Source organism: Dasypus novemcinctus, chromosome X (assembly GCF_030445035.2).
Source record: "Dasypus novemcinctus isolate mDasNov1 chromosome X, mDasNov1.1.hap2, whole genome shotgun sequence".
NCBI classification, from domain to species: Eukaryota; Metazoa; Chordata; class Mammalia; order Cingulata; family Dasypodidae; genus Dasypus; species Dasypus novemcinctus.
The window spans coordinates 21,252,235-21,268,162 of NC_080704.1; the positions used below are offsets into that span (position 1 = coordinate 21,252,235).

The 15,928-nt window shown below is 36.4% G+C and overlaps 1 protein-coding gene across 1 annotated transcript in view; it reads left to right on the forward strand.

The window, feature by feature from the left end:
* Positions 1-15,928, forward strand: part of CDKL5 (cyclin dependent kinase like 5) — a 309,028-nt gene that overhangs the window by 223,191 nt on the left and 69,909 nt on the right. The window contains exons 7-11 of the mRNA XM_058291571.2: positions 977-1,036; positions 3,964-4,054; positions 5,603-5,792; positions 8,730-8,810; positions 13,125-13,276. Coding sequence (XP_058147554.1) covers positions 977-1,036; positions 3,964-4,054; positions 5,603-5,792; positions 8,730-8,810; positions 13,125-13,276 — 574 coding nt within the window. The remainder of the gene's footprint in view (positions 1-976; positions 1,037-3,963; positions 4,055-5,602; positions 5,793-8,729; positions 8,811-13,124; positions 13,277-15,928) is intronic.

Consider the following 15,928-nt stretch of genomic DNA (forward strand, 5'->3'; position numbering starts at 1 on the left):
TTGTGTACCAGTTATCTTATCAAGATTGTTGGTGGCAGTGTCAGATAGATCTCCTAGTCAATTGGACATCTAGTGTTTAGGGTAATGATTCTACAACAGTCTCTACTGCAGTTGGAGGGTATTAATAAACATCTGGTTTAGCTGCATTTCCATAGTGATACTGTGATTTGCTTAAGTGTATAGTAAATCAATGGTTGTGAATTAGCAGTAGAAACCAGAATTCTGAAATCTACAGATCTCGCTCCAACTTCATTCCTTTCTCCATTTTTACTTCTACTATATGATATAAACGATGGATAATACACTCTAAAAATAGGACTGCAAGATGCTTCCCAGGGGGAGAATTAAATTCCATTTTCTGTGTATTTCTACTCCTCTTCTGCCACCGCTTTAATAGATTCATGGAAAAAATTAGAATTCTTACCTTGATTCATTTACTATAGCTTCAGCATTAGACATTTTTAATTGTAAACCATGCAGAAAAAGTAAAATGATATCTAAATATAGAAATTATAACATTGAAAACCATAACAGAAAATTGATCTTCTATACACATATTTTTCCCTCCAGTAAATCAAATGCTAGCTACTTATTCCTATAGGCATTTTAGGATACCTTTATCTATCTCCAAAATTTTGTATTATTAGTATTTATGAAGTAATAATAATTCCTTAAAATGTGTTGGCTTATATTCAGTCTTCTTAAATTCATTTCAGAGATCAAATTAATCCCTTCAAGATTTAAAGAAAAAAAAATACTTCCAAAAAATTGTAGATCTGCATGTTTCTCAAAAAGAAATTAATTGAAACCTTTATGTACCCAGCATAAAATGTGTTACTATGCTTTTTGCTACCACATATTTCTGTACAAACTTCTTTGCATCTTTTTAAATAAGTGCAGTTATAATGATTGAACAGTGTCAATCATCAGAAAATTGAACATTTTTAATGATTGTTTTTTAACCTTAATACTCCAGATATAAAGCCAGAAAATCTCTTAATCAGCCACAATGATGTTTTGAAACTGTGTGACTTTGGTAAGTTAAAAAAAAAAAAAAAAAAAAAATTGAGTCATGGTCTTTACAGAATTATTGGAGCACACAGGTAGGATTTTAAGGCATGTTCTATATATATGTATTTCTTTTACTGCTTTGACTCATTTGACAAGAACATTCTTTTGGGTCATATATACATTGAGATTGATTGCTGGGAGGGAGTACTATTCCCTCTTTGCTCTGTATAATCTTACCTACTATATCAAAGATTGATTGTGCACTATTTCTTCAATGATAATTTATTCAAAGTAAATATATGAGCTTGAATAAATTCATAAGCTTAACCCCTAACAAACCCAGAAAAAGACTTTTCTAGGAAATACCACTTTGGCCCTCCAGTAAATAAAAGGGTTTAAAAAAAAGTTTTGAATGTTGGTAGAAATTGTTCTAGGCTTCATTATAAAAACTAAAGATATGCCTATCTTAAATACACACATATGTATTGTGTATATGTTATAGTTATATATCTGTAGGGTCAAAAGACATTTTTAGAGCACTTCCATTTATTACCTTTTAATGTTCAATGAATGAAATTGGTAACTGATGTATAATATTCCAGCTCCTGTTGAAAGTTTTAAGTTGTACTCTATCCTAGGTGAAAGTATATATTATCTCCCGTAGATATAATTCTGTATTAAACACTATTAAACATTTAAAATAATTTGGAAAAGTTTTAAAAGTTTTAAAACTATGAACTAGGGTGTTTTTTTTTTACATTAAACTCTTGCTGGATATGTGATTGCTAAGTATTTTCGCCATTGAGTTGGCTGTCTTTTCACCCTTTTGACAAAGTACTGCTTTAGTAGCATTCCATAGTTGTTTTTTTAACAAATCAATTTTATGATTACATATTAATAAATCCGTAAAGCATAAATCCATCCAAAGAGTACAATCAGTGGTATTCGGTTTAATCACATATTTGTGTATTCATCACTCTAGTCATTCCCAGAGTACTTCATTATTCCAATAATAATAATAAACAGAACAACAAACAAAACTCCTCACCTCTCAGTCTCTCTATGCCTCACTTGCCATACATAGCTGCTATTCTTTTTCTTTCTCTCTAGTATATTTGTATTTACATTTTGTTAAAACAGTCTTATATTAGCAATATCCCCCATATTCATGTTTTACATGAAGATTTACTATCTTATTCAGTCTGTGGGTGACTTTTTAAATTAAACTTTTGCCTAATCAATATGCTGACAAATGACTTGTTAACTTTTTTTTCCATGTATTCAAGAATAATCACAAACACAATGTAGAGATCCACATATAAATGAGATCTCCTTATTGTAAACAAAAGACAGATTAGATTAGTATTTAGGAAATGGACCACACAGGTTAGAAATGGAAGCATTCTTAAATCTTTGTAGAATGACTAGTTTTGTTCACTGTAGCAATTAAAAGCACATGCAGCTGTTTCCACTCAATAATTTCAAAGAATGTGAATATTGTGAACCTGCTTACCTGAGAAAAAATGTTTTTAGAGACTTAATTTTCTTCATAGTTTGTGATAGGGAGTATTACAGAGCAGATTCTTGCTATATCCTGAGACCCTTAAGAAGTGCTTAGGAGAATAAAAAGGAAATATTGAGTAATATATCTAACAGATTTTGACCTTAGCATTTTTAGCATTTCCTTATTAGCATTATGATTTTCAGCACCAATCTATTTCTGACTTCCTGTCCATAGTTGTGATTGCTACCATATAAATTATACTGAGACTTTTTATACCTCATACACCATTTCTTATTTCTTATGCATACCTAATTCTATGCAGGTAGGTGATGTGTTAAAGCTCCAAAATTCTTAAAATTTTTAAACAAGTTATAAATACAAAAGAAATGTCTGTAAAATGGTAAATAATAGGAAAAGAGTACCCCTGGTATAGCATTGTTTACTAAAGAAAAGCCTTTAAATGGTAAAAAACAAGTTCTGTGGACATGTGCCAACAAAGACTTCTTAATTGCTTTCCTTCCCAAAGAGCGAAGCTTCCTTTGTATGGCATGAAGAATCCCCTTCAAAAAACAAGTATTTTTTTCAAATGGTCCTTACCGAGGAGATATTGATGAACTGAAGTTAGGGTTTTGGATTTTGTGGTGGTTTTTATTTTTTGTTTTGTTGTAAGAAGCAATTTTCCTCTCTTCAAAACTGACATATACCTTAATTTTTACCCCTAATATTAATGTTCTAATTGCCTCTAACTATTTAAAGTTAACCTATATTGCTTTTGGTGAATTAAGTGAGTAATTAACTTATCCTGTCAGCTTATTTTGTGGCTATGTGGTGTTACCCAAACCTTTTGAGAGGGCAGGGGAAAAAGTGTAGTAGAATTGCATTTATTAAGTGTTGATGAAGATACCCCTAATATGTGTCTCTGTCATGTTAGGAGATGAAAGTAATTTCGACTTGCCTTGTTTCCATCATTACTAACTGTATGTTGTTTACATAGTGGCTGCAACTGATCAACAGCAACTGATACACAAATAATATGTATGTCTCACATAGCAGAATTAATGAACATCTACTATATGCTAGTTTAACTTTGACTTCTGGGTATTATGGAGACTTCATTTTATTCCAAAGTTTTGCACCTATCATTGGGATAGCTTTTTAAAAGTATGTTCTGAATATTTACAGAAGTGTGCAGTGATGTTGAAAACCTGGATTTCTTTAGCACAGGAGAGAGAGTTTTGTAATGAATATATTTTTTGTTTAATTGACATAAAAACAGATCAACTAACTTTTTACTATACAGACAGTATTAATTAACAGACCATTCAATGTCAATCATTATGTGATTTAGACAAGCTAACTTAAAATATTCTTAGCACTGAAATATTTTACCAACATGAAATTATTATTTCTTTTTAAAAATTATACCTTTGGACTTTGCAAATTTTTAGGTTTTGCTCGGAATTTGTCAGAAGGCAATAATGCTAATTACACAGAATACGTGGCCACCAGGTGGTATCGATCTCCAGAACTCTTACTTGGGTGAGTTGTATCAATAGCTTCGTAGGTCATATATGGAAAATAAAAACTTCAGTTAGTTAAATGTATCGTTTATCAATTGTGGTGTAACAAACCATCTAAAATAAACCTAATGGCATAAACCAACCACTATTTTATTTGCTCCCAATTCTAAATGTCAGCATTTTGGGGGATCAGCAATTTGAGTTCAGCTGGGCAATTCTTCTGGTCTCTCCTAGAGTCACTCATGCAGCGATAGTCAGCTGGCAGGTCATCCGGGGGGTTGGTTAGTCTAGGGGACTTCACCTGGGATAGGCCATCTCTGTTCCATGGGGGCTTAACCCCCAGTAGGCTAGCCTATACTTCTTCATGTATAGCAGAAGAGTTTCCTGCAGGAAGAGGGAATACCTGTCTGCATGATTTTTGCTAATGTCTCATTGGCCACACATTCAAACTACAAAACCCAAATTCAAGGTTGGAAAAAAACTCCACTTCTTGTTGGGAGGAGTGGTGATGAGTGGTGATATCACATTACAAAATGGTGTGCATGTCGGAATGGGAGGAATTATTACAGCCACCTTTGCTAATAATCTTCTACATTAGGAATGTGGATATGAGGAGCAAATGTGGCTCAAGCAGTTGAACACCTGCCTCCCATATGGGAGGTCCCAGGTTTGGTTCCTGGTGCCTCTAAAGAAGACAAGCAGTGAACAGATGTGGTTCAAGCAGTTGAGTGCCCACCTCCCACACGGGAGGCCCAGGTTTGGTTCCTGGTACCTCCTAAAGAAAAGAAACAAAAAAAAACACAACGAGCAGACAAGAAGTTTAAAAAAAAGAATGTGGATGTGTCAGCACTTTGACATTCTGGCTAATGTCAATCTGTAAACATATACCCTGTAATGTTTTGAGTCAGCTCACTTACTCATTCATTCATTCATTCTTTTACTTAAGAAATGCTTATGAGTATCTGTCCAGCCACTTTGCTAGGCATGTGCTAAACACTGAGCCAATTGCCGTTTTTCTTCTGAAAAAAGGAAGTCCTGTTAATGATAAATGGCTATTCAGCTAGCATTGTATTGATGAGTTCCTCAGCAATTCCTTCACATCCATCCATCCATCCATTGATCCATCTTTGCCCCCACCCTGCCACTTTCACTGCTCTTTTATTCTTATGCTAATACCAGAAAAGGGCCTTCTGATAAGTGTCTTATTTTCTTGATATATTTTAAATTAGTGCCTAAGAAGGATACCTGTTATAATCCTGATCTCCATCATATGGTTTCATCAATAATTCTCTTCCTACCCTAGTCATAGTATTTTATTATTTTCCTTAGATTGTTTCCTTCTTTGGGACCACCCAAGAATAGAAAAAGAAGGCACAACCATATTACATATATAAAAATAGCATTGAAATCAGTTGGTATTTTGTTATACATGTTCCCACGTGTTACTTTTTAATTCCCTAAATACATAAATGTGCTTTAATTCACAAATTTGTTCAAAATAATTTGATAATTATTAAAACATTGTATTTCTTCAGTTGCCAAGATTATCTCTTCCTTTGCTTTTCAGAGCTCCCTATGGAAAATCTGTAGACATGTGGTCAGTTGGCTGTATCCTTGGGGAGCTTAGTGATGGACAGCCTTTATTTCCTGGAGAAAGTGAAATTGACCAACTTTTTACTATTCAGAAGGTGCTAGGACCACTTCCATCCGAGCAGATGAAGCTCTTCTACAGTAATCCTCGCTTCCATGGGCTCCGGGTGAGAGGTTTTGTGAAAATTCTAAATGAAATCAGTATACCAGTATTTCAATCATTGAACAGCAGCCACTGAGCTTATCCATTGAATACTATTCCCTTTCCCATTACAGTGTTTATAATGCCCATTATAAATATTTGATTTTTTATTGGTATTTGTGAACCATAAAAGAAAGTGGTCAGAATTTGAAAGTGCAAGCTGCTAACATTGCTTTTTCTAATTTTTAAGTTCTAATGTTTAAAATCTCTTCTAGCATATGTATGATTGTACTCTAAACTTCAGCTATCTTAGAAATTTTCTTTACCCAAAATATTAAGCTTCTCTAAAAGATACAAATTGTGTGCATGACTGCTGCTTATTTAAGAAGACTTTTTTATAGTGATTTGAGGAAGACTGTTAATACTTGTATTCTGCTGATTTAAAGGTGCTTGTTCCAGTAGACATTTCTTGTCCTTTATAATGAAACATCAAATCTTTTCAAACTGGCAAATTGCTAGTTTGGGCTTCCTTTCCTAGACATGCTAACTTGTTACAAAATTTTTTTCTGAGAATATGCTGAAAAGAGTCTCAAAGTATAAGCTTTCCTCCAAATGAGGGACATCCAGCTTGCAAAAGTGCCTTATTGGAGTGGCTGGTTAGTTATAGGCTGCTTTTCTCTTCCAGTGACCCCCAAATCTACTTTTTCAGCTTTCAACTACCCTATTTGGACCAACATGCCAATTGGTGGTCATTGTGGATACTGTAATCTCACCACCCCTTCCTTCCTTCCTTTTAAATGTATGACTCTCAAACCATGTTTCCTTGACATTTACAATTGTTTTTGACTTTCCATACATCAGTTGATCTTACCTTGGAGATCTCTGATCCTCCCATATGCATGCCCAACACAGAAATCTCCTCAGGTTCTCTTTCATCTTCTTAATCTTCTTTCTCTCTCTTGGAAATCTGAGTTACCTCAGGCAATTCTTTTTCTTTTTTCTTTTATAGACCAAAAATTAACCAAATTGTGACCCTTAATTAGGATACAAGTAGAGCATGTGGTACTTTTATTTGGCTCAGCAGTTATTGGACATTTGTCATACTGGATGTAGAAAATATGACAATAAACAGACTTGCCCTCAGCCTAGCAGATAGAAAAAAGAAAAAGGGAGGGGTATCTGGTAGCATAAGATTAGACTTTCATAAATAAGAGATTAATATATATTAGTGTAGAGACTTTTATCCCAGCATGACAAGTGTCTCTCTCTTTGGACTGATAGTTAATGTTCCAACAACATCAAAAGGAACTTCTGGACCTCCCTTAGGAGAGGTTTGGAAAGAGTGTGGGTTTAGATCACAGGCCTGGATACAGATACCAATTCTACTGCTTTTTAATTATGTAACTTGCCTTGAATAAGTTATTTAAACTTTCTGGTCCCCACCTTCCTTATCTCTAAAATAAGAATAATATCTAAAATGCCTCATGTAACATCACTTCCCTCAGAAATCAGGTTTAGGTTATTACCTGTGTGTCTGTATTCATCTTATTCCTTCTACTTCCTCAGTCTGGAAGGCTGTCCTACTTCTCTCTATCCTCACATTTTCCTTATCTTCCAAAACCCAGTTCATATATTACCTCTGGATTCTTTTTTCTGCAGCTGTAAACTACGCTGGTCTCTCTCTGAGTTTGAACTAGGATTTAGGGCTGCACAGCTTAGCATTGATTGCTTTCCCAGCCATACTGCAGATTCCTGAGGTGCAAGGTTTAGGGTTCTATCTCCTGCTATACCTAGCACAATGTAGGGATGATGTCATAATCATTTCTTAAATTACCTTTTGTTTGACTTTTACTGCCTAACTAGTCCTGCAATCCACTTATTGATCATGTTTAGGGATTTTAATACTTTGAAATCCCCTTGTGTTGATATAAAGCAGGGCTTCTTAACCTTTTTTTGTTCCATGGATCCCTTTGCCAGTTGGGTGAAAACCATGGACTCCTTCTCAGAATGTAGCGGCAGATAGTTTTATGACACTCAACATCAGAGGTCAGAGAAAATAGATAATTTCATTTTTTTTTCAATTCAAGCTCATGGACCCCTTCTTAAGAACCCCTGGTATAAAGGAAATATACATTAAAAACAGACTAGCTCTCACATTTGGAAGCTGTACATGGCATTGGACTCTGCCAATCATTTTACCAAATGCTTTTTTCTACAGCTGCAAACCACATTGTTCTCTTTCTGAGCTTCACCTGGGATTTAAGGCTGCACAGCTTAGCTATGCACTTAGATAATGCAAAATGTGAGAATTGGCAGAGGGAAGGACACAGCATCTAAATAAACGTGTTGCCTTCCCCTTATTTTATTTAAAAATGCATTTGTTAATCTAGGAGCCTGTTTTCCTTCTAGTACAACTTATACAAAGGAAAGAACTGAAAGCAGGTCATTAAAAGGGTATATTAATAGAGCATATGTCTGAATTTACCATTTCTACTTCTGTGGCCTCTTGCTGCCTTTTCCTCTCTTTTTTTCACGTCTATATTTTCAAGACTAAATGATATTTTGTTGTAAAAAAGATGTAAAATTCTATCTGGTATCTTTTCATATCCCCTCTGAGGGTCTCCCAATTACTGTCAGTAATTAAGAATTGTCTGTATTCTAAACAGGAAACAGTATACAGTTTCAAATTTTTATATTTTAGTTTGTTTCACATGCTTCAGTATTGTCTGCCTAGATTTAGGTATCATCTTCACCTGAGTTTTCCTGTTATTTAACGCTTAATTCTATTAAACCATACCTAAAATCCAGACACCAAAAGAAATATACATATGAAAAGATCTGACTTTGATTGGCACTGAGGCAGTAACTTCTACTCATCTGCTACCTTGCCCAGCACTCACAGGCACATGCTCACACATGTCCTTTCCCACGTGCTAACATTTCTGTCATGTTGTTCTTACAGTTCCCAGCTGTTAACCATCCTCAGTCATTGGAGAGAAGATACCTTGGGATTTTAAATAGTGTCTTACTTGACTTAATGAAGGTGGGACAAGTGATGTTGTGTGTCTATATAAAATGTCTTTTAGTTCATGACTCTCTTGTTTCTACATGCAACCATAGCCTGCTTTTATTAATTAAATGTTCTGCTAATAGATGGTGAATAATGGAGGTCTGGGTCATGTAAACAGAAAAGTAATTTATTTAGAATTACAACAGGGTTGTAATATTCCATCTAGAAAGGACAATGCGATACCTAAATCACGTTCCTAAAATAGAATAATAAAAATCTGTTAGCACTCAAGAGCTGCTAAGGCATAAGGATTTAAAACAAATATTAAAACTAATATTGAAAGAAAAGAGATTCTAAAACTTTGTATACGTGTTATTTAGGACCTTCCATGAGCTATATAGATTTTATCACAAGCTAATTCTGCTGTTTTCTAACTTGGCCTCTTCTCTGAGATGACTTGGCTCTTTCTGACTATGCTTTGGACACACCAGGATCGCTGCTACTGCTTTGGCCTGAGTCTTCCTTCTCATTCTAGGTCCCCTGCCCCAAAGTTCTTCCTACTCTGGACTATTAAAAACTTCTTCTAATATTTTATTCAGGTTTTTCTTCCCCAGTAGACAGTTAAAAAAGAGAGAGGAAAATAGGAGAATTGTTTTTCCTATTTCCCTAGCTTTCATTGCAGCCAGCCAGTGCATAAGAAAGTATTGGTTGTTTGATCATAGACCTTGAATAAATACCTGCTGATGAATCAATTTTGTTTTATGCCCATTCAGTCAGCTGTCAAAATCAGTGGGCCTACACTGTGTGCAACCTTTAAATGTCTACTTAGCACAGTTGGAAATTGTTGCGCAGTACTCTGAGAACCTTGCTGGGCTTTTTAAACTATGTTAATCTATGTTCCAAGGAACACTGTGTAAATAGGTATGGGCGTGGAGGTGGGGGAGGGGGGTGTGGTGGTTGGGAAAGGCCACATACTGTTTAACCTTTCGTAGAGATTCACAATATTCATTAACCTATAAAGGCTTTCAGAAATCCCAAAGTAAAGAAACATTTCTATCTCACCTAGCATTTCCCAAATTTAATTAAATACTGAATGCTTTTTTTTTAAATAAAATGCTATAACAATTATGTTCTTCTGAACACAGATTGAGAAATATTGTGAAAAAAGTACCCTAAAGGCTTTCAGTTTAATTAGGCATAAATGATCATTTAAATCAGTTGAGCTTTGCCAATACATTGTTTCATGCAATCACTGTTTATTGATCAGGGCTTTAATTATTTAGTAACTTTTTAAATGTAAAAAGAATAAGTTAGGAAATTAATTAATTTATAATCTCATGTTTTTGCCTTTTGTCTTCTTTTAGTTAAAAATAATTGAACCTTTTTGTTAAATCACCACTTAAGTGTCACTTCCAAGTGTCAGTATGGTACCTGGTAAGAGCTAGAAGAGATAAAAGTAGAAAGAAAGAGAGCCGACTCTTTTGTATTTCTACCAGTTTGGAAGTTAAACATTCTAATTTCTATTCATTTAATATATTTACCCTCAGACTTTTTGAACATTAAGTGAAATTTTTATTGAAATGTATATTTACAAGGTATACAAATTATTAAGTGTACATCTCAGTTAATTCTTGGAATGTAAGCATATCCATGTAAACCCACTCAGATTGAGATATAGAAAATTAACACCCCAGAAGCCTCCTTCATGACTCCTCCCAGGCTTTACACCTCTGCCCCTCCCCACTCCTGGAAACTACTATTCTGACTTCTGTCACCAAAGATTAATATTGCCTATTATTGAATGTTACATAAATAGAATTTTTCCTATTGTCGTTTACCTATTTTGAAAACGAATTTTAAAAAATGATTAAGACTAGTTATCCTCTCATGAAGAACTACATTCTCTTTGCCCTTCTCTGAAGTAATTTCTACTATGGATAATCTTAAATAAATTAAAGTAGAACTAATGCTAGTAGATATTTGGCTTCTGAAAAACCATATGTACTTCAAATGTAAAAGGCCATTCGACGGTAGACTTCCCTTTGTGTTTTTTTAAATTTCTCTCCCCATACCCCCATTGTCTGCTCTCTGTGTCCATTCGCTGTGTATTCTTCTGTGTCTGCTTGCATTTTCTGGCGGCACTGGGAAACTGCATCTCTTTTTTGTTGTGTCATCTTGCTGTGTTAGCTCTCCATGTGTGCAGTGCCACTCCTGGGCAGGCTGCGCTTTTTTCACGGGACGGCTCTCCTTGCGGGGTGCACTTTTTGGGCCCATGGGGCACCCTTACACGGGGGCACCCCTGCATGGCACAGCACTCCTTGCACGCAGCAGCACTGTGTGTGGGCCAGCTTACCACACAGGTCAGGAGGCCCTGGGGATCGGACCCTGGACCCTCCATATGGTAGTTGAGCCACATCCGCTTCCCCCCTTTGTATTTTAACTTGTATCTTACAGTTGAAACCATTTTGGTGTTAACTTTACTGCCAGTGGAACCAAAATTAGTGTACACACCTACATAGTTTTTGTTCTCTAATAAGCAAGGAGAAAAAATTGAGATAATTTCAGAGCCATGTCTGAATCATCATGTATGTAAGCTTAGACTTTAACAACCAGAATCTTTTGACCTAGTAACTAATACATCAAAATTAAAAGACAGAAATGTACGCAAAACAAATCAATGTGAGCTTGAGATGGATTTGGGAATGTTGGAATTTCACCCTTCTTTCTTCTTCTGAGGGAGAAAGCCAATCACTCAAAGAGCAAATTTCTTTCTCTATTCAAGTTAGGTTATCTTTCTGTAAATAAAAATAAGTTTTAATAATTCACCTTTTAAATTTTATCTAGTCACTGATAAATAACAAATAATATTGGAAAAAAATATATTTTGATTTCAAAAGAATCTAATATATGTAACATAAGACAACAGATTAGTACTGTAATGAATAAAGAACACTTAAAACTAAATAAGAGGGAAGGGGAGGTGGCTCATGTGATTGGGCACCTGCCAATCACATGGGAGGTCCTGCATTTGGTTTCCAGTACCTCCTAAAAAGAAGACAAGTTTACCACAAACAGAACAGAGAGCAGACAGCAAGTGCAAACAACCAGGAAGGGTGGGTAAATAAATACTAAAAAACAAAAAACTAAGAACAGAACAGATACACAAATATGAAAATAAGAAAAGAAGACATGACATACCAGTAATCAATAAATATATAGAAATCATCAGCCTCACTAGTGATCAAAACTGAATTTTAAAAGCTGTGAGATAACATTTTTTAAAACTAATTTACAAGTACTAAAAAGAATGATAATGCCCATTTTTGAGCATGCCAGGAAATAGGCAGATGCTTATAGTTGCTGATAGAAGTATAATTTGAGATGTTTCTGGAGGGTTGTTTGGCCACACATAGAAAAGAATCCTTCAAACTTTGCATACTACCAATTCTATTTCTAGGAGTTTATCCTATGAAAGGAATATCATGGATATATGCAAAGACTTGAGATATTTATCACAGCGTTAATTGAAATAGTGAAGAGAGGCAACAATCTAAATATCCGTAAGTAGGAAACTGGTTAAATAAATCATGGTGTAACTACATTACAAAATTCTTTATAGTCATTAAAAACCACCTTATAAGGTCATTCATTGCAGCATTCTTCTTTAAAGAAGAGAAGCTAAATGTTTATCGTTAGGGAATTGGTAAAAACAAATTAAGATGCATTCATAGCATTTGATGCTCTTTACCCATTTGGAATGATCTCTAAGATGTAATATCAAGTGGAAAACAAGCTAAGTATAGATAATTGTGTGTATGCTACTATTTGGGTGAAATAGAAGGAGCAGGTGAATATATGCACAGAATATCTGTGGAAGGACGCACAAGAAGCTAGTAACATTGGTTGCCTCCAGAGAGGGAAACTGACTCTCTGGGGGACTGGAGAATAATGAAGAGTTTTCACCATATGTTCTTTCTCATGAATATTTTATTTACTTATTAAAAAATATATTTAAAATGTTTAAATTATGTTATAAAAAATGCTTTGATTAGTAAGTGAATAGTGCAGGAAACAAAGTTTCTGTATACAATATCAGCCAGATTTTTGTAAAAGAAAACGTCTATATGACATTCAAAAAAGGGCCGGAAGAATATATACCAAGATGACAACAACAATGGTGCGATTATTGGTGATTGAGATAGTCTTAATTTCTTGGCTGAACTGTGTTTGCTAGAATCAACAATGACCATGTATTTCTTTTATAAGAAAAAGAAATAAGGTCTTTTTATTAAATTTTAAAATTTAACTTTGTAATATTCTTTTCAATCATGAACTTTATTTCCTAAGAATTTACTGAAGTTGGACCCAGCTGACAGATACTTGACAGAACAGTGTTTGAATCATCCTACATTTCAAACCCAGAGACTTTTGGATCGTTCCCCTTCAAGGTCAGCAAAAAGAAAACCCTACCACGTGGAAAGCAGCACATTGTCTAATAGGTAAATATTCCCTTTTAGGGAAATACAAATGCAGTGTTGGTCTTACAAGTAGGTGGAGGAGGTGGCTGCTTAAACGATGCAATTAGAGAGAAGTAGGAAAGCCCTCTATTCAAAAATATCTTTCTTATGCTTATTACATGATTCAGAACCACAATTAAAGAGTTGTGTGGGTCTTAAAGGCTGTCTTATCTTTAAAAATTATTTTATGTAAACCTATGCATTCCCTGGAAAAGGTAGCATTAGGTTAGCAACTACTAGGGAGATTTCCAGCCTCAAGAGCTGTGTAAATGGGACCAGGGTGATGCCTGGAGGAAGAAGGATGGGTGGAGGCAAGGGAATTCCTCCAGAGAAAAGAGGAGCCAAATGGGTGGGAAGTTACCAAGGACATTCTGTGAAGTTGAGGCAATTAGATCTCTCTCTGTAGAAGGGTTTTACATTTTTCTCGTCCTTTTTTTTTTTTTAAGATTTATTTTTTATTTATTTCTCTCCTCTCCCCCCTCAGTTGTCTGCTCTCTGTGTCCTTTCGCTGTGTGTTCTTCTGTGACCGCTTCTATCCTTATCAGTGGCACCGGGAATCTGTGTTTCTTTTTGTTGCATCATCTTGTGTGTCAGCTCTCCGTGAGTGTGGCACCATTCCTGGGCAGGCTGCACTTTCTTTCACGCTGGGCGGCTCTCCTTACGGGGCGCACTCTTTGCGCGTGGGTCTCCCCTACGCAGGGGCCACCCCTGCGTGGCATGGCACTCCTTGAGCGCATCAGCACTGCGCGTGGGCCAGCTCCACACGGGTCAAGGAGGCCCGGGGTTTGAACCGTGGACCTTCCATGTCTTCCCTGCCCTTGTCTTTTAATCACGGAATTGAGAAATTAATTTTTCGTAAGAATATGGAAATAGTAAAGTCAATTGAGTAGATAGTGACTAAAATTGGTGCTTTTAAATATAATTTTTCTACATAGTCTTTAAAAACTCTGTTTCCTAGAAATACAACAACCAACAAGGATTGGGTCATATGATGAGGTTTTTCCAGACTTGACATCCCCTGATTGTGTCAGATGTATTTACATTGCTTTAAGCTGACCCAAGAAGACAGTGTCCTAGCCATGATCCCTGTCTTCCTTCATCTCCCAAGAAGCTGATCTTGTCATTTGGTGTTGCTTAGATCATAGGAGATATTAAATATTTTCCCTCATCTATGATTAGAAGAGAAATAGGAACTAATTCTTAATATAGGGAAGTGAACTTGGCCCAGTGGTTAGGGCATCCGCCTACCACATGGGAGGTCCGCGGTTCAAACTCCGGGCCTCCTTGACCCATGTGCAGCTGGCCCATGTGCAGTGCTGATGCGTGCAAGGAGTGCCGTGCCACACAGGGGTGTCCCCCGCAAAGGGGAGCCCCACGCACAAGGAGTGCACCCCGTAAGGAGAGCCGCCCAGCACGAAAGAAAGTGCAGCCTGCCCAGGAATGGCGCCGCCCACGCGGAGAGCTGACACAACAAGATGATGCAACAAAAAGAAACACAGATACCCGTGCTGCTGACAACAACAGAAGCAGACGAAGAAGAACATGCAGCAGATAGACACAGAGAACAGACAACTGGGGGGGGAATAAATTAATAAATCTTAAAAAAAAAATCTTAATATGGAGCTTTTTAAATATGAAATTTCTCTCACCGCCTTCCCAAATTTTCCTTCCCTATAGAACAATTGTGGGGTTTTTTTCAGTTATTTGTCTTTTGTTGCTAAGTTAGTTTTTATATATTCTGGATTCTATATTAGACTTTTATTAAAAGAGTTTTCTCCCATTCTTTGTGCAGTCTTTTTTTTTTTCGCTTTCTTTTTTTATTCATTTTTTAAAAATATTACATTAAAAAAATATGAGGTCCCCACGCACCCCCACCTCCCCACCCCAACACTCCCCCCACAGCAACACTCTCCCCCATCATCATGACACATCCATTGCATTTGGTGAATACATCTCTGAGCATCACTGCACCTCATGGTCAATGGTCCACATCATAGCCCACACTTTCCCACGTTCCATCCATTGGGCCATGGGAGGATCTACAGTGTCTGGTAATTGTCCCTGCAGCACCACCCAGGACAACTCCAAGTCCCGAAAACGCCTCCACATCTCATCTCTTCCTCCCATTCCCCTTACCCAGCAGCCACCGTGGCCACTTTTTCCACACCAATGCCACATTTTCTTCGATTACTAACCACAGTAGTTCATGAATAGAATATCAATAAGTCCACTCTAATCCTTACTGTATTCCTCCATTCTGTGGACCTTGGATTGGTTGTGTCCATTCCACATCTATGTCAAGAGGGGGCTTAGATTCCACATGAATGCTGGATGCAATCCTCCTGCTCTCAGTTGTAGGCACTCTAGGCTCCATGGTGTGGTAGTTGACATTCTTCAACTCCATGTTAGCTGGGTAGGGTAAGTCCAATAAACCAGAGTGTAGGAGCTGAAGTCTGTTGAGGCTCAGGGCCTGGCTATCATATGGTCAGTCCAGAGATTCAGATCCCCTAGATATATCTTAAACCCCAGCACCAACTACAGTTCTGGTAAAGTAGCAGGAAAGGCTTGTGAAAAGAGTTCACATCTGAGTCCAGCTCCATCACGCAGAAACACCAACTCCAAAGAAGGGCCAAC